At 40.5% G+C, this 26928-nt stretch overlaps 1 protein-coding gene across 13 annotated transcripts in view; it reads left to right on the top strand.

Moving 5' to 3' along the window:
• Positions 1–26928, top strand: part of MBNL2 (muscleblind like splicing regulator 2) — a 118013-nt gene that overhangs the window by 57615 nt on the left and 33470 nt on the right. For all 13 annotated transcript variants that reach the window (XM_068928726.1, XM_068928742.1, XM_068928746.1 and 10 more), the window contains one exon: positions 24641–24805. In XM_068928726.1, the coding sequence (XP_068784827.1) occupies positions 24641–24805 (165 nt within the window). The remainder of the gene's footprint in view (positions 1–24640; positions 24806–26928) is intronic.

The raw sequence follows: 26928 nt of genomic DNA, 5'->3' as shown, positions 1-26928 counted from the left end.
CAATAAGTTAATAAATTTGAAGCTTCTTTAGAAGCCACAGAGAAATGATGGTAAATTGATTTTTGGTTCAGTTCAACAGACGTTAATTAACCGATGCAACTAACAGGTCTTGCTGATCCCAGCGTGCTTGTGATCTTAGACTGCTTCGTCTCTTGGAACAACATTTAAGTAGCGCGGTCCAAAGAGAGAGAATGGACTGCTGAGCTGGCACAGCCCAATGTTGGCTTAATAGTTGACATTGGTGTTCTGCATTGCTGTGGATGCCGTGAGGAGACTACACAGAGGACAACACTTTTTGGAAAATGCTGTGCCAATTTTTCAGCTACATTTTTAAGAATAAAGTAAACACGTAGAAATGGGAAAGCTGTGGGCAGAACTGTGTCCTGCTGTTGCACGTAATGTGAAGGAACCTTCCCTCCTAAACGGATTGTTTTCTAGTATGATGATAAAAACGGGCAGGCATAGACAATACGGTAATGCTGATGCTGTTAAGAGGATGTTCAGACTGTACCACATCTACTCTTGCTTGGGTGTTAATTCAAACCGACCTGGAGAGCAGCATTATCATACGGAAGAAAAATATACTGTACAACTGTAGATAAAGGCAAATGTAAAAATGACCTGAAATGAAGGGAGACCTGGAGCTTCCTGTGATGACATATGCAGGATGACTCTTAAAATGTATTAGTTTGATAGCTTTTTGACTTTATTTCTTATGTGCATACATGTGTATGCAGTTAAGACCCTAGTCAGTATAGACAACCATAATGTATCGACGCAGATACAGTAGCTTCAACATGTTCTTTCCTGAGGCAAGTGGAAGAGGCCTGGTTACACTGTATTTAATTATAATTTCCTAGATATAGTATTTCCTCTTGTGTTCTTTGTAAGGCAACATTTGTCCAATGATGCTGTTGGAAAATCTGTGTAAAGTTTATGGTATTTAAATACTTCTTCCTAATTACAGCTCTGACTATAGCTATGGCTTTTACACAGATCTTAAAATTAGTGGTAAATTAAAATCATCTCAGTATATCAGTATCTATATGTATATTTAAGCATGCCTCTATTGTGTCTGCCTGTACCAAGCTGAGGTAGTAAGCATGTCTGCAAGACATAGTAACCACTCGTTTTATAGCAGAGCTCTATTGGACCAGAAATAGATGACCTTGAAAATTAGAAGATGTCTATTTAAATGGTGGCTTTTGAAACGATGTGCTGAATGATATCAAGCAAAATGTTCAACATCTTTGTGCCTTTGTTTTCCCTTTTGTGAAAGGGAGGTGATTGTGTTGTGCTTTTTAGTTGTCCTCTCTTTGTCTTTTAGAAGTAGGAAAAATTAATAAGCTCTGCAAGGTTTATGGGGAGAAATAATACTTCCTATTAGACCAGCTAACACAGTTGGGAAAAAACAGCGAAACCTCTGTGCTCACACACCCTTTTTTGGGTCATATTTGTAAATAATTGCGTATATTGGAAATATAAGAGCACACCTGCAGTCACTGGTCCGTTTCAAAATATCTGGGAGAAGTTGCATCTGTAGTGCAGCTAGCTCATACTAGCTCATTACTTTGCATATTTGGGTAGATGAACGTGTAGATTACATGCGTATGCTTGATATTGGGTATGTGCTGTGCACTGGCGTTGATGCACCCAATTGATGCAACTGGACTAGGAGTCACTCCTGCATGGCAATGGCAGTTTGCCTGCAGGTTTCTGGCCTCCAAAAGTCTGGTAGATTATGGCAAAATGGCAGAATTGAGAGGAATTAAAAGCACTGTTGATTTCTTCTGCAGTTCAGAGAAGCAATTCGTATCCAGCATTACAGGAGGGACCTTCGTCTGCGCGTAGGAGCTTTAATGGTTGACGTGCAAGTTCAGTGCTCAGGGGCAAAACAAGTCATTTATCGAGATCCCCTAAATATACTGCCCAACTTTAGATGTCTCCCTTTAGAGGGGCTGGCCTAGGTCTTTAAATTTGGGTACCCCAAAATGGAGGCACACTGCATGAAGAAACCGCTTGTGCTGGGGATGCCGAAGTGGAGGCAGCGAACGCTGTTGCCTAGCAGCCACGCTGCCGTACCGGGAACCCGACAGTACGCTTGAAGGGCTCTGCAGAGAACAGGTTAGAAATACTAATTTACGCTGGAAGATACTGACGTCTGTCCCCTTAGTGAATGAGACTCCATTTCAAGCTTTTTTAAAAACACGGCGTTCCAGAGGTTCTCAAAACCTGTCAAGTACACAAAGTTTTTATTTTCATATTAGGGTGAAGCTTGATATAATCTTTTCTGTTAACTTCAAAGTGGAAATGTATACTCTTTTGCTGAGATTTTTCTCTAGATGCAAAAAGCGCCACTTGGAAGGTGTTGGGTAACATCTGAATGCACTCTTTTCTAGCCTTACTTTTTACCTGCAATTGCAGCTACCTGTAATGTAGTGTGAAACTGGAGGTTCAAAAATCCAATTGGGTTGATTGTTTCTGTATTTTAAAAAAACTATCAACTCCTTTTTTTAATCATTCGACTTCTTAGCTCTTGTCACCTGCTGCTTGAGAAAGGTTTTCCCTTAAGCATGCCGATACAGCGTATTATGCTTTGCTGAGCTGGAAGGGGCCTGAGCACACTCAAGCGCTTTGCTTGCTAGTTCTCTATGGAGCAAAGATTTCTGCATTCCTGACATCTTTCCTGTATACCAGCAAATGCCTGTTTTATTAATGATGTTAGAAACGTAACTTTGAGTCAGTTGTTTAATTCAGAGATTCCAGTACCTTTTCGTCATGGACAGCCCTGTCACTTCTTCAGTAGGTAGTTTACCAAACTCCATCCTAAAAATGGGTGGGTTTTTTGGGAGGGATTTTTTCTGCTTCCATCAGAAGACTTTCTTGTGATTTCACTTCCCATATGCATTCTTCTGTTTTCCACTATGAATTTATTCGCAGCCAGTTTGCCTCCGTTTAGTTTAATGGCACTGTTATTCTGCAGTTTAACTGATCGTATTGCCCCGTCCTGGCACCCCTCCCCTGCTGTCCCTGCTTCTCTCGGCATATTCACTGAAAGCAATCGTATCCCTCTTCCACCTTTGTTTATTAAGCTAAAAAACACCATGCTCTATTTTTCTGCTTGTAAGACAGGCTTTGCACTCCCCAAGTCCCCTTGGTAGCCCTCGCCCATGCCCGCTCCAGATTGAATCCATCTTTTTTGGATATTGCTGACCAGAAGAGCACACAGCATTGCAAGCAGAGAATCACCCCAAGAGAAAAAGCCTTGCTACGGAAGCTTGCTCCCTTTTCTAGATAGTCCTTGTTCGATAAATCCTTAGGGCTGTGTTTGCCTTTTTCACAGTTTCATGACATTCATGCCTCCACCGTTAGTCAGTGGTTGGTTGAAGCATCTGCAATGTGCTCTGGCATGGTGTCCCCGCTTTGCAGCTGAACGCCTTCCTGTTAGTATCTGGACTGATGTCTGGAGTTGATGTCACCAGTTAGAAATACTGTGTTCTTTCATACTGTTTCTCATTCTCCAAATTTCAAGGTCGTCATCTTTGGTCATACACAGATCCTTCTCTCTTCCCATTGCCAACTGACTTTGAGTCATCAGCACATTTCGTTAGCTTGTCTGGAGCTTCTGAGAAACAAACCCACTGTCCTGGAGACACGAAGCTAAACAGTGTAATCAAAGCAGTTGTTTTCTGTCTCTGTGACTTTATAGCCCCTCCAGCCTATGTCCCCATGGATGACTTATCCTGGGGACTGATCCTCTGTCCAAATAGGTCTATAATAATTACCTCTGGTTGATATCATGGGGCACTTAACTGGCCCCATATTCTCTGTACCTTTTTAAATTCAACCTATTTTGCCTATGTCCAATATGCTGACTTAATGCTTGTTCCACTACTTGGGGAATTAGGTGGAACAGGCTTCCCTTCCATCTTATGTATATTTTTGAAGCTGTCTTTATAAATCTATTAGTTTAAATACAGTGGGAGCTCTCAGCAGTGGTATCATGACATAAAGGCATGCAGCTGAAGGTTTCCATGAGGATTATTTCACAAGAAAAAGCCATTGACACTCATAGTTAAGGGTTCTTAAACTATTTAGTCAATGATGTGCATCAATATGTGCTTACACTATTTCTGTGAACAGCAAGTGGGATTTTGGTTTTGTCTTGCTCCTGCAGACTTTTTTCAGAAAGGGAAGATAGGGAAATATATACGATTTATTTTCCCCTCAGTTCCCGCTTTATTTTGAAATGAGTGTTTCATGCTTTTGCACAGGGTTTTATGTGTTCAACTCTTTGTTTTCCTTTGGTTTTTTTCCCCCATTCTGCCAAAATTCCATCTCTGTTTTCCATCAAGGATATGCGAAAAATGTTTTCAGTATATATCATTAAATGGTTTCCTTGTTCTTATACTACTCCCTAGACGTCTGCTTCTGACTGCTTTTGGAAACAGGACACTGGGCTGGATGGACCTTGTTCTAACACAGTACAGCTGTTTTTATTTTCTTAGATGCTGAATCATTTATCAGAAAAAGTGATTTTTATTTATTTACTTGTATGCAGCTGCAGTGGCTCTTGAGAAGCATAGTCTGTGGTTTGCTCTTGAGAATATAAAGGCAAATTCAGAGGTGTACAACAGCTCATCTTAGTAATTGCAGAAGTGTTCCAGATTGTGACCTTCTGCAGAGTGCAGAATCAGGAATCGCGGCTTGCGAGGAAGTGTGCAACTTGCAGCAGGACTGGATATTTCAGAGGAGCCATAGCCAGAGAACTCCAACAGCAGCGGAAGAGGAGAGCTACACTAGCTTGCGCTGTGGAGAGAAAAAAGGGGTGTCAAATGGGAACAAAATCTGCCCCAAATCTGACAGAAGAGAATCAGGGAGTTTTCCAAATTCCATAATACCTTATCAAAGCTTTAGATCTTAAATGTTCTACTGAACAGTCCCTTTAGCAAAACTTTAAGGGCCCCGAAGTGCAGTCTTTTTATATATTATTTTTGAAACTTCTATATTTTAACATTAATGAATTTTGATCCTTGAATATTTTATTCCTTTTAATATGTAGAGTAATACAAAGTTACTGTGTTTTTTTTAACAAGTAGGCATAAGACTGTGGAATCTATTGCTTCATAATGATTTTTTTTTTTTTTGTATTCCTGATTCATTCACTGAAGTTGCTAACAGTTTTGTGGTATGCTTCAAGGAGCCCAGACTTGACTCCGTAAAAGTATTATTAGTAACACTAGACTAATAAAGATAGCTTTATGGTGATGCCCTTTTTGTGAGGTCTTTTAAGTTTCCTGGGCGTAAATCCTATCTGCTTACTTGGTCAGGTATGAAAAGGTCAAAGCCCTCCTAGTTTTTTGAGATTGGGATCTGTACTTACAGAATTTTCAACCAAATTCTACATTTGGACATCAAAATTAGTTTAGGCGTACTTTTACCTATCAATCAGAATGGATTTTATAATTAAGTGTACTGTCATCTGATTTTATTATTTTCCCCAAGGCTAACCCTTTTCACATACTGTGAGGGTTTTAATTAATTGATGTATTCACCATGTTCTTTTATATTATTGAAAAGAGGCTGAAAATTTTGAAAACCTTGACCAACATTTTTAAATTTCAAGTTGTGCGAGCACTTACAGATCCTGGGCTTTGTTGACTTGTGACTCAGCAGTTAGCTAAAGTTGGCTGAATATCTCTCCTAAATACCTCTTAGCTGTGGTACTGATAGCAGCAGTTTTTCCTTTTCCAGCAATTGTGAACTAGCCAACACGCAGTATATTTTCATTGGACTCGACTGTCCTTAAAAGGCTTCCAGTCTAAGGAACGCTAACAGGTATTTTTGTTTTATCCTTAAACACAGATTTTTACTCCTGAAACATGCATTTATTTTTCGTAATTACAGGGCAGATACAAGTGTTCATCCCTTATCTGTTAGCAAACATGAGCAAAAAAACAGACCTGATGCAGTTTGTTATGTATAAGTTACCTTTCTAAATGGAAGACAGTTAGCTGAAGACCATTGAATAAGTGCTTATAGACAGCTAATGAATTGAATACGCAAGCTCAGGCTGGCCCACCCTGTATTTTGTGGGATCAGGCAGTGATAAGGTAAGGAGGGGGGGTTGGGTTGGATTGGGTTGCTTTGCTGTGTTTTCTGCTGGGTCCTCAGAGGAGGTGGTACTGGCTCTTGGGCAGTTCGTGAGACCAGCAGTCCCAGACCTCCTAGTGCAGCTACTCACAGCCATCTTGGCTCTGTCTGTGTGGGAAGAGGGAATGGGAACCGGGGGCATTTAATATGGTCACGCAGTACAGTGATATCCACGATATCCAACAGCTGAAGGACTCCACCAGCATCCAGACAGCCCTCTGCTCAGATGAGTAAACCGTCTGCTTGGGCCATGCTCAGGGAAGGAGAAACATCCCAGGATGACTCTCTTGTTCCCAGACTGGCAAATACTTGCTTTCTCTTACCTCAGTGATCCTCCCCTACTAGCAATAGGCGTTTTGTGGCGGAGCAGTGGTAGCTATCACATTTCCACCGTAACAGATTATCCTCTTGTCTGCAGTCAGAAAGATCTGAAAAACATTTCATTATAGGTCTATGCTTTAATGTTTGTGTTTGTTTTTATAGCAGTCATAAAAGGTAGATGTAAAGCATTAGAGCCGTGCTTTTAGAGGTCTTCATAGTGTTATCAGCTCTTTGTGCGTCTACAAGAAATAAATGCTAAATTGGCAGACATCTCTTTGAAGGTATGTAATTTGTTGTCTGGTCCTTAAATATCTTAACATTTTCCGTCTGGGATCCAGCATGGTTTATATAGGATTCAGTTCTAATTTCAGTCATTTGCTTTGAATATATTAAAATGTATCTGAAATTGTTCAGCTTTAGTGTGAGAACCTCAATGCCTCCTTAATTGTAGTATTTAATGAGTAATTAATAACTCTATAAGGCTTTGTATTTCTAAGGAGCCATGTCTAATTACCTAGCAATTGACCTGTATATTGGGGTTCTGTTTGGTAAATGCCGAGAAAAATTGTTTGTGTTAGATTTGCCTGGTATTTCTGTATCGTTTCCCTCTAGTCTCCAAACTGGTAATTCCACTTGTTAAACTGGGTTGGCTTTTGCAATGTCTTTTGTTGTGGGATTCTCCTTTGCTTTCCGCGGTACATTCCAGAAATTACTTGCTTGCAGGCAACGCTATTTATAATCTTGCTTCATTTCTGTTTGCTGTTTGAAAGAAAGTCTTTCATAGCACTTACTTTTTGTTTGTTTTTGCTATGACGTGCTAATCAAACATTCCTTAACTAGTTAAAACTGAACACTTATTTGTTAAATACAGCTAGCTAAGGAAATCCTTGAGGCATACATCTCCATTTTTTGCCATCCTCTTGTTTCATTGTTCTTAGGATTACAGCACAGGAAGACTGATCAAGCGTGGTCTCCGGTATGGTGGGTGTCTGTACATATGACGAACCTTCTATTGAGTCCTCCATCCTTTTAGTATACACTACATTTGCTCCACTCAAAGCAGAGTTGACTTTTAAAGCTAATTTGGAATTCTCTGTTCACTGAAACTTTGAGGCCTGAGATTGACATCGCTGAAAAGAACTCAGATAAATACTTACTGATGAAACACTGGGATTTCAGTGTGGGTTGGTAACGTAAAATAAACAAAAAGCCCAGTGACGTCTACGGGAGGAGAACATGATTTCTTTGAAAAAGTTAGCACAACTACTGTATTCTTAATGTCAATTTAATATTCATTAAAAGGCATTTCCCGCATTGGCGCTCTGTTCCTTTCTACTGAAGTAACTTGCCAAGGAAGGCTGAGATTATTTACTATATTCTGCTTGAGATAGGGTAGGAAAACAAGATACTTCTAATCACTCTACTTTTAAAGTATCTAAAAAATTTACAAAAACAAATGGAACCAAATAATTGTAAAGCTATTAACTACATGCTTGGGGTGCAGTCTTGTTTAACTCATTGCCAAAGCAGTCTCTGCATGAAAGATGTCTCTGTGACCTCTTTGAAGGTATAGAGGCACCTTTATGAAGTTCTCACTGTAAAGCTGTTTAGAAGGTGAGGTACCATAAGGTAATGGTATGATCTTCATTGGCAAAGTCCATCTGTAGAGATTGCCTTTTGTCCTGTGTATATTCGGTCTGCCTATATGCAGTCTACCTACCCTGTAGTATAGGGCCTGTGTACTGAAGAGGGGCGGACATCACAGTCCTTCCAACTGCCTGCATCTTTTACCTGCGCACTTGCTATGTATGTAGTTTTCTGTGCATGGGAACAGGGCTTTGCTCTTACTGTGTGAAGGTAGTCATTGTGGCTCATAGGGGTGCCAGAGGCTCGCAAATAAGTTTCAAGTTTTCATACCATACTTGTGGATGCCCTGACACTTAGTTCTGTGTCCCCATGCCTGGCCCGAAGACATGAAGACATCTGTGAAGGAAGACCTTTCTTTCTGCTTTCATTGTTTTATTTGTTTGCTAATTCGTATAACGTAAGGAATTAGTAGCCTGAAGAGTGGTATTTTGCAGGCTGCCTTGTGGTAGGAGGTAAATGACTGCTTGTATCAGGAGGTGTACCTTTTGGACACAGTTCTGTGTTGCATTTAACAAAGAAAGCCAGACTATGGCCTCTGGCTTGTATCATGGCAAAATGAGCTCTTGGTGAGACATATTCAAATCATCACACAGTCAGCATTAGGTGAGTGAGTTCTCTCTCTGTGCTGGGAAATCAACAATAGATTTTACTGGGCACTGCACACCGATGAAAATCTTTTCTCCTTTTAATATGTTAGTGCTAAATTTGTAGAATTAGCTAAACTCCCTCCAGCCCTCTCTCCATCCAGAAACTGAATCCCCACCAATTAAATCAGGGAGTTGGTTAAACCCTGTCTAGATGCTGGTTAGTGATCTCATATTATGACTGTTTCTCCTGATGAGTGGTACTCATCCATCATAATTCTTCACTGAAAAGCAGCAGGATGGGAAAAAACACTGATTAGGCCTTGTAAATGCTTCTTTTCCAGACTGTTTGCAATTGCAAAGGCATTATAAAAAAATCTGAATCTTGAATGTTTCCATAATGATTAACGTTTTGTACCATACTGCATTTTAACTTGTGTGTCCTTCCTTCAGATCGAATTTGAAGTGCCATGGCGTTTTTAATCACATTATGATGTGCATATCAGACAAATAAAAACAGAAAATAGAAACAAGTACTTCATGGTTTCTGGCCCTGAAAGAACTACTCTTGTGAAAAGCATGAGATCATTATGTATTTTTTCTTCCATAAAACTTTGTTTTGGTTTGTGGAGTTTTAGTTTAATGCATTCTTCAGCCTTTTGACGTTTGTAAAGAATATTTAAACTGAAGCCCTTTCTGACCACAATGCAGCTGTGATGAATGCTTCTCTCAGCAATGACGAAGACGTAGTTCAGCCACAGCAGCAGCCAGGTGGTGAGCTGGATGACTTCTGCAAGTCTCAGATGTGGTTTTAAGGACTTTATTGTTATTCTGTTCTCCTCTTTCCTGTTTTGGAATGAAAAGTTCTCAACACTTCTTCTCCATTCCCATTAAGAAGCAGAGGGAGGAAAGTTCTGTCAGTCACAGGTGGTATAATCTTCAACTGGAGTGCCTCATTTTTGTAGCGTTGCCACTTTTGCGTAAAAAGGAGTGACAGAAGCCTTGGCTTAGCCTTCTGCTTCTAACTGCGTCCTGCCCCTTCCTTCCTAGCACCCAAACAAAGGAAGCATTTTGACAAAAAGATGTTCTGTGGGAATCTTTGTCTTATGACTGCTGCTCAGATATGTTGCAGATGAGTGAAAACACTTTACTTTTGGAGGAAAGTCATGAATTATGTGGTCTTGTGATTGCTGTTTGGAGTACGCTTTTGCAAGACCCTGAGTCAGTTTTTCCTCAGAAACATGAGAGCGGTGCAAAACCTGTGAAGGCTTCTAGTAAACAGACACAGAAAGCTGTCAGTTTGTCACCTTTGCAGGGAAAACCTTCTTGCCTCCTGTAAAAACCTGTAAAAAAGGGAAGGAAAACCAAGTCACAAAGGTGATCCATCAGTCCAAGTGGGCCTGCTCATTCTACAGTAGATCATTTGATAGCCTGTCAATAACTGCTAACTTTCTTTGACCTGCTAAGAGTTAGGGTATGAAGGTAAGTGGTCACTTCTTCATCTTCAAAATATTGAAGAAGAAAAATTCAGGGAAGTCCTTATTTAAGTCAGATGATTGTAATTTACTCAGTTGCTGCATATATCCTTTGGGCTTTGCTTTGACACTGGAAAAGACTGGGTAGACAAGGAGACCATTCTTTTTGATGGAACTTGACACGGAATGAAGTCCGTGGCAATGCCACTTGTGCTTATGGGCATCACGTTTTCCGTAACACTGTTTGGTGACTTTTTATTCCATCTATGGAGTATGTCAGCTGAGATGCACAGCAGCCAATTGCTTTAAATTATTTCTAGACAAATGGTCATTTGGCCTGCAGATTTCATTTTTAATACGTTACTTAATGTTTTGTTTACTGTCACTGTGTGCTAACAACTGTATTTCTCAGTAAGTGCTTGGAGTACTTGCGATCATTAGCCTTTGACTGCGTGTGTTAAGGAGGCATGTATGAGTGTTTCATTACCTACAGTGTGCCATCATCATCACCTGGATTTAATCTTGCCCACCACTTTCCATATAATATCTTACTTTTAAGTTTGTGTTTCTCTTTGTAATTATCTGGGGTGAAACACGGGAGTAGCTGACTCACACTATTCAGTGAAAGTTTCAGTGAAACTTTTCAACCATTTTTGAGAAGCAGCTGAGAGGTAAATACCTTGCTTTTCCTTCTTAAGTGTTTCTCAGAACTGGGTCATTAATGAACTTTATTTCTCATTTTTTACAGCTGAAACTTGAGATCTAGCAATGGAAGGGTTGCTCTGATATCAGTAATTTGCCTTTTGCTTTTTTTTGTAAAATTTCATCCAAATTTGCTTTTTTTGCAAGTGTCAAAAATTGCGTTTTATGGATGCTTAGTAGAGGCTTTGAGGCAGTAAGCTTGCCTCAGCTCAGTGCCTGAAGAGCTGAACACCACTGTCTCTGCATTTGCTCCTTCTGGTGTTAGGCTCTGCAGCTGCAGAGCAGGGAAGGTTTCTCCATTTTCAGCGCTCTCTTTAATTGCAGTCCTTATGGGGAGGAAGAGAAGGGAATGGGCATCATAAAACGCAAATAAATGAGAGCAGGAAAAGAAGAGAGGCTGTAGGGGGTGGGCTGTGGGGACAGGCAGAGGGAGAGGAGAACTCAAACAAGATGGAGAGTTCACGCAACCGAACTGGGGGGAGTAGGGGAGGACAGGATTGGGATGGCAGAGGGGCTGGGAGGAGAACATAGGGCATAGAAATTTTCAGGGCAGTGGGGGCCAAAGGCTCTGCCTGGTCTGCAGTCCCTAGGCACGTGGCCTTCTTGGGGCTGGAACGCAACACGAAAACCTTTACTTTCTTCTCTCCCATGTTGTCAGCAAATAGCTTGGAAGCCTTCAGGCAGGATGTATTTCTTTTCTTACCACAGATCGCTCGGCTCATTAGCTGAGATGTGAATTGAAATTTTAGGACCCTCTGATGATCCAAAAATTGAGGAAAATAGATTAAAGAAGTATTGTTCAGATAACGTTAGTGTATATTCTCTTCCAGTCTTTAATTTTGCACAGGCACTTCAGCCTCAGCGTGTGCACATTGTGGACTGTGTTCTGGCAAGAGGCAGGTGTATCAAGTGGGTGAGGTCTCTGTCCAAAGGATGCCCGTCTCCTTCATGGAAAGCTGAGCAGCAAGTGAGGCATGCAGTTGCCGATCAAGAGATGGTCCAAGAAGTTCACTGCCACTCTTGGGAAGAGTGAGACCCTTAAACTGGCATTTTCGCTGTTAGCCGCTGAATGGCTGGACTCCCCCAAATCAAGAGCAGTGGGAGTGAACTGGAGCACCTGTGTGTGCTGAGCGGGCACAATTGTAAAGTGAAGGCAAAACAGAACTGAAGCCAGAAACCACAGATGCTTCTCAGCATTTTAACCATATTTGGCCTCAGTTCATTCTGTGTAAAATGAGAATAATATCTAATCTCACACAAAGACTGAGAAATCCATTAGTGTTTTTAAATGAAGTCATTCATAATGTGGTCGTATACGGTCAGCCATACGATAGGCCCAAAAGGAAGTGAATAACGTTGCACTCGGGACAGTGTGTAGATGAACGTGAGTTAAAGCACTACTATCCACTGACTGTCAGGGTTAAAAAGAAAGAGTATTTGACTGCCTATTCTCTGACTGGGAAAGAGGCCAGGGTGAAATAGTAGTTACGATCATGTAATTGAGGTTGGCCTCACAACATCTACTCGCAACATTGAAGAAATGGACATCAGTATTGCTGGCATTTGACAGTGTAGCTGCAGTATAATAGTTGGTAGTGGTATCTGTCAGTCTGGTGTATACAGTCCCTTGAAAGTCATAGATATATGCCTTAGAAAATCTACAGACAATATTTTAATTTGAGATTAACCTAGAATTGTCTTTAGTGATCACTGAATCTGTTTTAAAGAAAAGGATCATTATCTGCTCCTTCAACAGAGTACTGAGAAGGTATAAGCACTCTCAAGACCACAATCATATCCTCCAGTACTTAAATGAATACAGCATTCAAATAAGGTAATAAGACATCCTAATGTGTCCTATCTTTTCTCACAGCTATGATTTAGCGGCCTAATTCTGTAAGCTACCAGTTGAGATAAATGCAACTGCTTTATACTTCTTTTTTTGTTAGTTCTTCTGGAATTTTCCTAACATAGAGTGGGCAAAGAAGAGCCCTTCACCAAAAAGAAAAGCTTTTTTTTTTTTTGGTCACTAAACTTTTGGGGTTCCTTCTTTTCCCCCTACTAGAGTTTCTGGGCTTCTAGTCACCCTCCTTCCCTCTTTTTTTGAAGCTGATCTATTTTGTGGATTTTCTGGCTAAATCCCAGTATTAACCCTTGTGTCCTGCTGCTCCGGAGACAGGGATCTGATTAACCCTCCGACCAGGAGTACTGCTTTCCCTCCTCCTAAACAGGGCAATCCAAGGTAGGTCAAACTGGAAGAAAAGGCTTACCTTTCTGAGATACATCACCATTGCTCAGAAAGTCCATGCTTGGAAAAGGAAGAGCATGGACTGTGTATGGGAAAGGGTAAGAAAGGTGTCTGCTTACCTTTTGTTTTTCGGTTGAGGCACACTTGGTAGACAGTTGTTCTCTGTAGATGGTACTAGAGAGATACGGTGTCTTTTAATGTTGTCTTGGTAGTTTGTTTGCTGCTTCTTGTGTGGATATAGATAGTATAGGAGATTTTGTCTGTGGTTCTTGTTTGGAAATACAAGAATATTTTCTTTTTTATTTTAGGAATCTTTTTCTTTAATTTGTGCTTTTTAATGTTGTTACAAGCATACAGTGTTTTTAAAACTTTAAGAAATTTCTGTGTGTTTTCACCAGCTTTCCAGTGGATCGGGAACTGCTGTCAGATCTCAGCCCTTCCTGGCAGGTCCCAGCAGCGAAACCCATGATTTATTAATAACCCAGCTGTAGTTTCAGCACTGCCATTAAGGGCTGGTAAACACTCTTCATTTTGTAGAGACGAGATAGTGTACTTTTCACCTTTCCAATTACGTAACATGCCCTAGACTATTTGTGCATTTCCTGTTGTTTGTTAAGTAGACCCCACAGTTGGCTAATAAAGTATGAAATCTATGTGGGAAAGAAACTTTTTTTTCCTTATTTGTAGTCTGGTAGTGCCTAGAAAGCCTCGGCTTAACTCAAAAGTCCCAGTATATTATATTGCGTGTAGATGCACAAGTAAGAGAAACCTCTGCCTTAAAGAGCTGCCTCTGAGCTCTGCAGACGAAGGATGACGAAGACAGGGTGAAAACACCCATGTAAAGAGCGGTAGTGTGACTTGCCCACAACAGGCTGGTGGCCAAATGGCAGTCACCCAAGTGGCAATTCCTCTCTTGGCCCCTATGGAGATGTACGGCGGCTGTGTGTCCTGCTTGAGAATTTGATGCTGGAAAGCACGTGTCCCCGAGGTTCTCCCTTGGTACGTGGTGTTTGTCATTCTTCGTGATACACTAGCTGAGTCCGTTGATGCGTAGCAGACTTGCCAAATCATACCGATCAGCCTTTTCTAAATGGAAGCATTTTTTTTGGACTGACTGCAGCCCTCAAATTAAACATCTCCTCAAGATTCCCTCCAGTGGATAGTATTTTGTGCAAGACTTTATATGCAGTAGCCAGTTTATAACATTCTCGTCTTGTTTTATTATGATCCAGTCAGCTAGGCATGTCACTACCAAAGTGTCTTCTACTCCTTTTTGATGCCGTATATTTTATAGCTGTTTGTGAAGGACAAGAAGATGTCCTGACAGCAAAGGCCCGTCCTCATATGTCTGTGGGCACTGGAGGGTATAATCTGTAGGTTGAGCAGTTGTAGGGTTCCTTCCCAGTCTACCAAGAGAGAAATACAGTGTCTCAATCCTTCAGTTATCTTGGCCTACATTTTCACTGCAAAATGTTATTTCCAAACCAAGGTAAAGCACAGCCTGGAGTTTAAATTCACTTCTGTTCATATGAGCAAGCGTGAATTAAAATAAGCGTATGTCTCCTTGAAGACGTTTATGCAAATTGTAAAAGTGGTGAGGAAAGAAGTACATCAAGGAGTGGAGCCGTGCCACACTCCTTTTCTTCTTTGGTCAGAATTTAGTATGTGCTATTCTTCTTTTACACTGCTGTTCCCTTTTCTTTTGCCAGCTGACCTGCAGTCAGACAATTTATCTTCTTTACTGGCATTACTTCTAGAACGGCTATTTTTGTCTGCTCTTGAGAGAGTGAGAAAAGTTGAAGAAAATTGCCTCTACCAAGATTTTCAGCTCTTCTTGTTTTTCACTTCAGTCAGGTTAAACTTAGTGATCAAGTACGCTGTTTACCAGGGAAAAATCAGTGTCACCCTAAGTTACTGTGTGGTCCCATGTAAAATTTATGCCGTTATTTTCTGTGTTAAAAACAGTTGATCTTTGTAATGAGTTGATGTGTTAGCACTGCCCAGTCAACATTTAACTGCGTCTAATGCTCTCTTTACAGCGCGTAGTGATACTTCATAAAGATTTTAAACATACTCTCTGTCGTATGTGCATGAATCTGCAGATACTTCTACTTTTCAGAATATGCAGAGTTGGGGCATTTAAATTTATGACTCTGTTATTGCAACTCTTCTTGAGTTACTTGGCTGACTGCATATAGTCTTTTCACATGAGGAGCCATATGGTTGTAAAGTGCTTTGCACAAGGTGACTTTGCAACCTATGAAGTCTGTCTGCTAAGGTAATAGAAATGATGCATTTTAAGTATTTCATGTAAATAAGGTTATACTTTCCTCTTCTTATGCTAGTTTCATAGGGGTTTTCCCCCCTACCTCCATGCTGTCTGCCTTTTATTCCGTGGAGTTGCCTGTGCACTTTAGAGTGAAGATTTACTTAACATTGTATGCAGTTTCTTGTGATATATTCATCAATGTTGACAGTCAAACAAGGAGCTAATGTAACCAGCACTGTTTTAGATTTTGAGTGCCAATGAGGGGGAAAAAATGGAAAACAGGAAAGAAAAGAGGCTAAGTAATTGGGGAAGAAACCTTTATTTCCCTGTATTTCTCAAGTTATTTTTGTGGCAACAAACATAGAAATAAAATAAATCAATATTAATTTAAAACTGTTGTTCCTTTGTCTAAATTTCTTTGTCTTATTTGTAAAAGTAATCTCAAGGATGTTTGTCAAATGGCTTACAATTTCGTAAACATCTTCTTTGGCATCTGCAATATCTGCTTGAATTCTTTCTCTTCTGAGCAATTTAATATTGAGTACACTCCCCTTGATGTTGTAAGGTAAATTATTAAACCGTTCTCTATAGCCATCCTTCTCAACATTTGTTTGAAAGAGCATCTTGAAAGACTCGGAGCTCTCTGTGTATTGCAAGTGTGTTCTTCAGTAGAACATTTTGTCTTTTTCCATTTAAATAAGTATTTCCTATTAAGTCTTTAGTGTTAAGACCCTTGCAACATTTAGAGATTCCGTCTTTTTGTAAGACTTCAATTTTTTTCATTATTTTTCTGTCTTTTTTTGTCAATTACAGGCAGTTCTTGTTCTCTAAGTTTATGAATAAAATGATCATTTGTATTATGCCAGCTTTTCGTTTCTTACAAATAATTGAAATCGTTACAAGAGTAGCTCATGGATTTTCTTATCTTTTTGCAAACTGAATCAAGCTAAAGTCACCTGAGAATTTTTTGTTTTCATTTCTCTTTCAACTTTCAGAGCAAGAAGGTGAATTTGCCTTCTACTTTTTCTTCAAATGGAAATGTGTAGGTGCATATAAATATGTATGCACACTCACTAACATTGGTGGGTGGACTTGCAAGGTAGCTGTAGAAATAAGGAATGAATTTGCTCTGCAAAATTTCTACTTCTTTCTGAGAAAACAGATCCAATAACTGAGTTATTTCAAATGTAATAGATAAGATACTTTTGTTTTTTGAAATACATTTTTTCCTATAGGTCTTTGTGTTAGGGAGGTGTATTGGCAACAAGTGAATTCTGAGGCAATTGACTCTCTGTCAGAAGTTTCTTATTCCTGTTACTGGTATAGTTTGGTCCTTTTGAATTTTATATTCTTTTCCTCAAATAGTTCAGGTATGTCTCATTTTCAAGATATAGACTCTTATTCTGATCTCAGTTTCTTTCTATAAAATAAGATTCTATTGAGGTTAAAGGAATCATATTTTCTTTTCATAAGCGTGCATATTTGCAAGTCAACATACCCTAGATACAAAATTACGCAAAAATCAAAAAATGCTTGAAGCTCTTTTCCTATACCTTAAAGGAAGAAATAAAATACTAAGTCACATTTAAAAAAACATCTATTACAGCTCACTCTTAAGGCTTAACAAAATCCTCTAAGTCTTTCCACATATGCTTAAACTCTACAGGCGTGTATAGTGCAGTACAATGAGATAGTATGTATTCACAGCCATTACAGAGGGAATGCTTAATGGCTGTGAGTAGTCTACTTTTTTTTTTGCTTTCTGAGAGAAGTTAAGAAGCAGATAGACTTGCATATGTAAATTGAATCTCAGCGTTGTGATGTTAGAAGGAAAATGCTTTTTAACTTAACCCGAACTGGAGTCTAGTGTTTTTCCTTAATTTTGAGTGTCAAAAGTGCTGTTGGTGCTTGAGTTCTTATATACTAAAATATAAAGGGAAATATGTAAACGTCAGTCCTGTAGAATAAGAGGAATCATCACTTCTGGATGCCTGAATGAATATACAGTCAATGTTTTCTTTAGATTTCATTTTCCTTCTTGGTATTTCTGCATTTCAAAAATAATTTTTGAATTAGATGTTTTGAGGTGGCAGATTTAGTGTTGCTGCCTGTGGACAGGAGCATAGTATCTCAAAATACCCTGCCCTCCTACTGATGGAGTCTATTTTTAGCCTTACAGAGCCCAGCCTTACTGGAATTGAGAATGTCTTTGTTTATGTAATGATGAAATTGTTAAATCGATTAGGTGAGGCCGCGCGCATTCCCATTCAGCATTTGCCAAGGGCCTGCTGAGGAGGAACCCCAAAAGGAGAAGGAATGGTTTCTGCACTCATCAGAAACTCTTTTGGAGGAGTATTTCTGGCTGCGTTACCTTCACAGCTGCTGACATTGCTGTCTCAGGGGCTATTCTTGCTGTGTGCTGCCACCGTCTCAGACAGTGGCCTGCGCTAGCTCTTCCCCTGCCAAGAAGTAAGAGTTGAACAGCATGTAATATCTTCAGATATCTGATACCAACATCTAGCAGGTGATTTCTAGCTAACTAGCATTCCCATGATTGCAAATACATTAGTTGGTTAGAATGCCATCTGATCTTTATAACCATGTGCTAATTTGTTGAAGCTGTACAATATAGAAAATAGCATTGTTTTTTCAGCTAGAGATGTGGTTGTAGTACCGGCTGGTGGGTTTGTGCGTGTGTGTTTTAACTCCAGAAAATGTTTGTGTCTGAGAGTAAGTCTAGCTAGAAAGCAGAAGATCATTTTTCTCTTGTAGAACCAGTTGCTCAAATGCCTTCTAAAACCATTCATGTCTTAGAAGTCACATACGTTTTTTCATAAAACTGCATATTTAATCTGGGGAGATCACACAATTTCATCTGCATTTGTTAATTTTAGCTTGTGTTCTTAAAGAAACAAAGCTTGCATAATTGCACTATCCATGTTTTTGTCAGTCATCCCCGCAGTCTAATAACTTTTGAGTACCTTGGCCAATTTCAGGAATAATTGCTAGAAGCAGACATCTCAAAGATGCATCAGAAAATTCTTGCTAGTTATGCAAATGTCCATATCTATTTGAAAGAGAGAGACCCAAATTATTGCCCAGTTAAGGAAAAGGCCACAGCACAAATTGAGCTGTTCACTAATCTGGTGTGCCAGCCACATGCACATTCTGGCTGGCCGTTCAGGACAGGCACAGCATGAGCAAGTTATATTTACGGTGTGCCTGTTTCCCAGTCTATAGTTAGGAAACATGGGAGGGGAAGAGGATATCTGTGGAAGAAGGAAACAAGGAGGGAGGGAAATGTGCCCTTGTGGCCAAGAAGGCCAATGGGATCCTAGGGTGCATTAGGCAGAGTGTTGCCAGCAGGTCGAGGGAGGTGATCCTGCCCCTCTATTCAGCCCTGGTGAGGCCTCACCTGGAGTACTGTGTCCAGTTCTGGGCTCCCCAGGACAAGAGAGACATGGCACTACTGGAGAGAGTCCAGCGGAGGGCTACCAAGATGATTAGAGGGCTGGAGCATCTCTCCTATGAAGAAAGACTGCAAGAGCTGGGCCTGTTCAGCCTGGAGAAGAGAAGATTGAGAGGGGATCTCATCAACGTGTACAAGTATCTGAAGGGGGAGTGTCAAGAGGATGAGGCCAGCCTCTTCTCCGTGGTGCCCAGCAACAGGACAAGAGGCAATGGGCAGAAACTGAACCACAGGAAGTTCCATCTGAACCTGAGAAAAAACTTCTTCCCTGTGAGGGTGACAGAGCATTGGAACAGGTTGCCCAGAGAGGTGGTGGAGTCTCCTTCGCTGGAGATATTCAAAAGCCGTCTGGACGTGATCCTGGGCAATATGCTCTAGGTGACCCTGCTTGAGCAGGGAGGTTGGACTAGATGATCTCCAGAGGTCCCTTCCAACCTAAACGATTCTGTGATTCTGTGATTCTGTGAAATGGGGCACAGAAGGAATCTGGGAGTTTATGAAGATTTGGCAGGTGTGCGGGTAACCAGAAGTACCATGGGAAAGGAGATGAGGAACTAAGGAGAGACTTCTGCAAGAAAGTAGGCTCCCGAAATCTGCTCCTCATCGGATAACCTATCCCTCAAATGTGATGAGGCGTCTCAGTTCAAATCATGCGGTGCTATGCTATACTGTGAGGTGAGGGAGGCAGGCTTTGTTATTTCCCACTAATAGTATCAGTAAATGACCTTAACTGGTGTTGGAGTTGTATACACATCATCAGCTTTAAGCTGAACTTTTCCCATTTCAACTGTTTAACAAAAATATAAGTCAATTGGTTGGTTTGATGGCGGATAATGTTGCTGCTTTGATAGGATGACAGGTCACCAGGGCTGCTGCATTCCCAGAGTACCGTGTGAAGCATGATGAAGTCTTAGTTTTTCTGATATGGTTTAAAAAACCTCACGTGAACCCTCAGACATCAGAGTTCAGACCTCAGACAGGCACGCTAATACAGGGCACCTGTGGTGCTGCACCATGACACTCCCGAGACCGGCCCTGGTGTCCTGCCATGCCTGCAAGGAGGTTATCCACAAAACACAGCCAGGCTCTTCACAGCGGTGTGTGCTGGAAGGACATGAGACAATCGGCATAAGCAGAAACAGGGGAGGTTCAGACTGGATACAAGGAAAGCTTTTTCATGATGAAGACAGGCAGTGGAGCAGGCTGCCTTGAGAGGCTGGGAGGCTCCATTCTTGGAGGTTTTCAAGACCCGACTGGGCAAAGCCCTGAGCAGCCTGGTCTGAGCTCAGAGCTGACCCTGCTCTGAGCAGGTTGGACTGGAGACCTCCCGATGTCCCTTCCAATCTGAATTAGACTGTGCTTTTGCCCCTGCAAAATGAATTCGCTGCAGGAAAATATGTCACAGGCATTTTGGATTGACTGCCATAAATCTGGGCTGTTTCATTTAGTACCAGGCTTCTATGGTAAACGTGTTAACAATGCGTATCAACCCTGGTCTTAAAAGCCAACTTCAGTGCATGGGCCAAATGAATGTGCATGTGTTAGTTGATTCTCAGCTTCAGAGATAAAAGAAACCTTATCATTTTGGTTTCTTTTATAATTACATTCAAACATCTAATTGTTATGAAAGATAACGGTAATTTTAGTAAGTAACAACTATGGGCCATGTTGTGAATTATTATTATGCATAGACAATTCACAGCCTGGACCGGGATGAATTATTATTATTATTATTATTGTTAAAGCAATAGTTAAATACTGAAGAATTTTGTGGATTAATAAAATATTCAGGAAAGAGTTGTAGCCATACAACCTGTAGACAGGAAATGGTTTCTTAGTATTTTAATAGGCACGGTTATGGGGTGTTACTTCTGCACTGGCTTTATTTTGCTTATTTTAAAATTACAGTTCTCAGCTTTTTAGTATACTCCAGTCTTTGGGCTGTTTTGTGCCATTGCTTTTACACAAAACTATCCATCGTTCTTCACAGGGAAATCTGTTGATTTAAAAGAAACAGTGGTGTGACATGGCTCATCATTAAGGGATGTATTTCTGACATGAAGCCAGTCTGGTGGCAACTCTGGAAAGCATTGCCCCCATTGCTGCACCTGAATTGGGGGCCCTGGAAGTCCTTTGAGCTCCCAGCCCCATGTGCTCATCCTTTCTGTGTCCCACTCCCTTGCTGCAATGAAACCTGTGGCACACTCCCAGGGCGAGCCACAGCATGTTCCCAGGCTGGTTAGTTAGCTGTAGAAAAATGGTGTTTGTGCCAAAGTGCTCCAATACCTGCTTGAAATTTCGCCTTGCTCATTAAGCTAGGTGAGCTGTAGGAAACAGAGCTGGAGAAATGAAAGGTCAGAGGTAGGCACAGTCCTCCCAGGATGAGGGGAGTACCACCGTACTGGGAGTTTAATCTGACGTCCATTCATCGTTGCTGTCAAGTCCGGACAAGGAGACAGCTCATTGAAAGTGAGCTTTTAAGTGAATGTGCACGCGAAGTGAACAACAGCTCCTGATGAGCTTGCTGATAATCTACACTTCATAGGTGGAAGAACTTTCTGGGGACAAAGTTTTCAAGCCAATCGATCTGCCTGCACCCTCAGTTTCAGGACTCTGACTCATACGTGGGAGTGGATGTCCGAAGCAGTTATTTTCCCTGCTGCTCGCTCCATCCTTCTAACAGAGTTTGTGCTACTTGCACCAGGAAGAGCAAACGTCTGTGGAGCAGCTGCCAAACTTCCCTGGTTTTAAGAGTTGGTGGGATATGGTGAACCAAGCCTCGCTCCAGGGGCTTGATACTAATCCATCCTAAAGTTAACACACTCAGTTTTGCCTCTGTGTTTGCTATGAGGTGGCCTACTGGCGTAGTAATTCTTTGCAAGAATCCTAAACAGGCTAGCTGATAGCTAGATACTCTTTTTCTAGACGTTGACCCACCACGTTGAGAACTCTTTCATTCTGTGTACAGTTGTTCTTTCTGCTGTTTGCTTGATGTGCACTATCATTTCGGTTGGAGTTCATGTTTGATTTCTTAGAAAACAAGAAATCCAGGGTCACAGTTGACTGGGATGACACCTCAAATCTGACTTTTTGCTTTTGCTTTGGGATTGATCAGTAGTTGGGAATCAGCCCACTTAAGCTCTGAAGTGGTTCTCATCAGGAGTTCATGGGAATGCGGAACATTTGTTAACAATTGCTGATGAAAAGTTACTTTCAGGGAATTTCCTTCAGCCGTTGCAGGTCCAAAAAGGGACGCCTGGTCTCAGATTTTATTTCGTTTGGGTAGAGAGGACTGAGTTAATCTTGTGGTTGTTTTCAGTCTTCATTCTGTCGCAGTTTATTTTGGGTCATTTCATTTCAACAAGACTTGATCTGTTTACAGTGCTTTCTATAGAAGCATGAAGGGGGCCCCAGGACTCTCGTATAGTGAGTTCATTGCTAACAAACAGCTCAGAAAACTAGGAAATGAGGCACAAATATGAGCAATTTTGGAGATGCATGGAAAGATAAGGCAATAGTTTTCTATATGGTTGGATTATCTTGGAAAGTTTCTGGAATAACAATCTTTTGTGCGTTGTGGGTTGCTTTGCAGAACTTGCTGTGTTGTTGTTTACTAGCTGTGTGCTTTCCGAAATCATATTAGAGTGCTGCCTGTTCCCTCTCTTCAGACTTAAGACACTTCAAAAGCCATGACAGTTGAGAGCTACTCTGACTCTTTATTTCAGGATCACTTTCATTTCCACAGATAGCTGTTTCCATCAGATAAGAGTGGTGCTTGATTTTATTTTGCTCTTTTTGTTTTCATATTTGCAGTATAAACCATTTACATATAAATTAGATAAAGGTTAAATAGGGCTCAGTTAAAAATGTCTTAATCAGGAAATCCTCATCCACCAACATGAAAGCGTGTTCGTTGCCTGCGCTAAACATGTTGTGATTTAACATCGTAAGGCGATGGCATTATTACCAAGTGAATGGAAGAGCCAGTATTCTTCTGCGTCCTCAGCAAATTGTGACTATTCCTGTTTATGCCAGCTGACAAAGTAACTTTTATTTTGTGTACTTAATTAAAACAGACAGAATTAGTGACGCACAGACCTCAGAAAGAAGGCACAATATACTGAAAGTGGCTGCATCTGTGCTAGCAAGTTAAACAGCACGAAGAAATGCTCCTGAGCGCTGAAACCTGTTTTATCTATATTGTTAAATTTTTGGATTTCTTGAACTCTTTTGGCCTCTGCTATCTAACGTACTCCCAAGCAGTTGCCAGGCACAGTTCTGGAGTTAGCAGGGGATAGAGGCTGTTCGCAGTAGTTTAATAGTGCGGATATAGCCGTTTACATTCCCATTGGCCTCAGTACAAGAGAACATGGGCATGTTGAATTTGCTGCTGTATAGGTAGCTGTTAAATCCTCATAGAAGATTAGAGGAAGAATCAGCAGCATTTCAGTATCTGAACAGAGTGTAGCATTAATTCTGGGACATTAGAAGAGTCCATGTTTTTTTTTTGTGTGTGTGTGTGTGTGTGTGTACATGTACATAAATGTACAGAGTCAGAGTATGCTGTGATAAGTTATTTCTTAGGGATCTTAATGAGTTAGTCTGGGCTACAGGAGTATATGTTCCTGCCTGGCTAAGAATTATAAAGCCCTTGCACCTGTGAATGGGAAGTTCAAGAAGCACTTTTTAAACATTTCTCGATTAAGAAACTTATCTTCTACAAATTGAGCATGTCAAACCCAGTTTGACCAATGCTCTACGACCTCTGGCCACAGATGTTAGAACTTTATGGCTGTTTATGAGCTGTATCATTGAGGAGCTTCTCATCTTAGCATCCTACTGTGCAGCTATGGGGATCAACTCATGCCCTGCTAGTTTACCTTCTGATCTCCTTTTCTGGGGGAAAAATGTGTCACTGCTTCTTACACTATCTCCATTTCAGTCAACATGTACTGCTTGTAGAAGCATACTCTGTGTCCATCCCTTTGCAACACAAGCTCTCGAAGGCCACAGACCACCATATTTCGTTATCTATTTCGTCATATAAATGTCTCATACTCCTGCTCTCAGGTTGGTCAGGAGCTCTGCTTTTGCTGTTTATCTTCAGATTTAGCCGCATGTACTGCTACTAAATTTAGAAATATCAGAAATACCGGCTTGGCTTCTTTCTTCTATACCAATGTGAGGTCACTAGAACTAGTTCAAAGTTGCACTGATGCAATAAAAACAGGAGGCTGGAAGACAGTGAACTGCAGTAAAGATGAACATACAAGAGAACACATGCAGAAAGTTGCTATTTTATATCTTTACTGCCAGAACCATGCAATTATTTTAATATAATGTGCTTAAAAGCTATATTTTCTGAAAGAATGTTTAAATTTATTATTCATAATGTAATTCAAAAAAAACATTTATGTTATGGTAACACCAGATAGCCTAGCCAAGACATCATGAGAGGCGATTCAGGTAGTCTGGATAATACTCAGAGTATTAATTATAGAGCAGTGATCTGTACTTAACAAACTAAAATGCCATCAACTATTTCCAAAGGCTTTTTCTTTTTTCATAGATAATAGCCTTAATGACCAATCAGAGGTAGTGGGCTGAAGCAGAGCTCTAGGCCATCAGGTCCTCTCAGCTTGCTACAGAGTTCCCAGGAAACACCCAGTATTTCATTAGTTCTTGCTAAGTTTATGGTGTAATATTTTGCCCCAAGGCATTAAACTCGTCAAAAGCAATAGAGCAATTAGTGTAACTTTTTTTTTTTCCCAGGGTCGTTGTACAAGGGAGAATTGCAAGTACCTTCATCCACCGACACATTTAAAAACTCAACTGGAAATCAATGGCAGGAACAACTTAATTCAGCAAAAAACTGCAGCAGCAATGCTTGCCCAGCAAATGCAGTTCATGTTTCCAGGAACGCCGCTACAGCCGGTGGTAAGTATGTTTCTCAGATAATGTTATTGACAAGTAAAGTTGAGGTACCAGACTATACTGACCTGCAAAAGCTCTCTGAAGCAATATCAATAAAAATAATCATTATCTGTTAACTTATGGAACTGCAGAGGTGCTAGAAATATATTTATTTAAATTTGCATATAAAAATATGAAGGAGTATTACTGTAGGGTTGATATATTTTTATCCCAGCTTCATCTACTTTTCTCTCTCTCTCTTTCTCTCTCATTCAGTTCATGTCAGGTTTTGTCTAGATTTGCAAAGGTTTTACCCAGAATCCTCCTGGGACAGAAAAGCTGTATAATTTGCTAGTAAATTATTTGAGTAGGGCTACAAAGTTCTCCTCACAGGAGTCTATGAGGTTGAGTGGCTTTAAGTAATATTTAATCCCATTACCAGGAACAAAGGGTCATGTCATTCCGGGTAGTATTTTGTTACTGCCCTGAAATCCGAAATGTCCCAGGAAAAGCCAGACAAAGAGAATTGATGATGCATTCACTTTAAAATCTTCAGCATTTTATCTTGAGGTAATCCATATAGTACGTGGAATACTTCGAATCCAGAAGGTGACATAAAGCCAGAGTCCTGCAGGCATGAGCAGCATCTTTGGATATATATGAAAATGATCAGTTGCTCTGGGCTGCCTTTGCAGTTCATTCCCTGATGGTACCAGACTTCCCAAACATTGTTAGGCAAGTTATCCGCATTGAACTTTTCACACATGGCTGCTGCTGTTGTTTTTCCATTTCAAACAGCTAGCATAAGGCACTGAGGTGGGATTTCTTTCTCTGACTTGAGGCATCTACAGTGTATGCATCAGCTTCAAAGCTGGGCTTCCTAGATCCCTTTACAGTTTATCAAAAGAAACAGGCACTTTTAAATACTGTTCGGTTGGCTTGTTTCAGATGTGTGCGTTAGGATTAGATGATTTGGTTTTAAAAGTGCCTTTTTCCTTCCGTGGACTGTCAGCGGAGCCCAGTAGTGACAGCATCCTGGATGAAGACATCTGTATTTGGTCAGAGGAATCTCAACCCAGATTCCTCTCTTTCAAATCTTGCTTTCCACTTGAAATGTCTGCTGTAAGGTGTATGTTTGCTGTATGAGCAAAAAAATGCATGTATGAGTCCTTGGCTTTCTGGTACGTGTAGTTTTCTTGGGTGATTTCACCTTAGTGTCTCAGTTTCCAGTCCTCCCAGTGGGGAAGTTCATCAGCTTTCACAATGTATGTAAGATGTACCTTGAATATACATACTGTCATAAAGTGTTTTGGTATTTCTTTTATGTTTTTACTGCTTGAGCTTTCACACCCCCAAAATTTTCATGAAATAATACAGGGATTCCACTACTCAGTCTTATGAGCAAAATTTAAGTGGCAAAATTATCCTTTTTTCTACTCTCCCAATTCATCATTTGAACTTTACAGTTTCATCTACATAATGTCTTCTGTACTGATTGCTGCCATAAAAGTGAAGACTTATTTCTCTCTGTCTCACATAAATTGCCACAATAAGATGACTCAGCTTTGACCAAATGGATAAAAAGTAGAAAAAATTTCACCGAAGTCATTTGATGCGTGGATTTATTCATGAAATTGTATCTGATACAAAGGTGGTATTTATATTTTATATAACACATATTGTCCCAAAATATTTGAACTGTTATGTCCTATAAATTTCATTATTATGACTTAAAGAATTTAGCTAGTACTTAGGATATAAACTGTGCTGTTTTATAGCAAACAGTTTTGACCTCTGATAAAAGCAGAGCATTATTAGCTTTTAAGTCGCCGGGGCAAATAGATTCCATTTCCATATGGTTGAGTGTCCTGGCTAATCTGCTGCTCTCAGCGTCTTCTCGGTACTAACTCAGACTCATTTATAGTTTAGGAATTTGTTCCAAAGACAAAAAAACAAAACAGAAATAAACCCCCTAGCTCCTATGCGTTCTCTTACGTGTTTTCTTCATCATATGTGTGTCTGGCTTCCCTTTTCTAATAGAGCCCATAGAGGCCACCTTGATGAGGAAGACATTCCTCCTTCATTAAATGTTCTTAAATTTTTCTCTAGCGTTCTGCTATGTGGTTCATTTCTAGCTGCCAGGCTAT

The sequence above is a fragment of the Struthio camelus genome, chromosome 1, assembly GCF_040807025.1.
Source record: "Struthio camelus isolate bStrCam1 chromosome 1, bStrCam1.hap1, whole genome shotgun sequence".
In the NCBI taxonomy this organism is placed as follows: Eukaryota; Metazoa; Chordata; class Aves; order Struthioniformes; family Struthionidae; genus Struthio; species Struthio camelus.
This window is presented reverse-complemented; position numbering and strand designations above follow the sequence as displayed.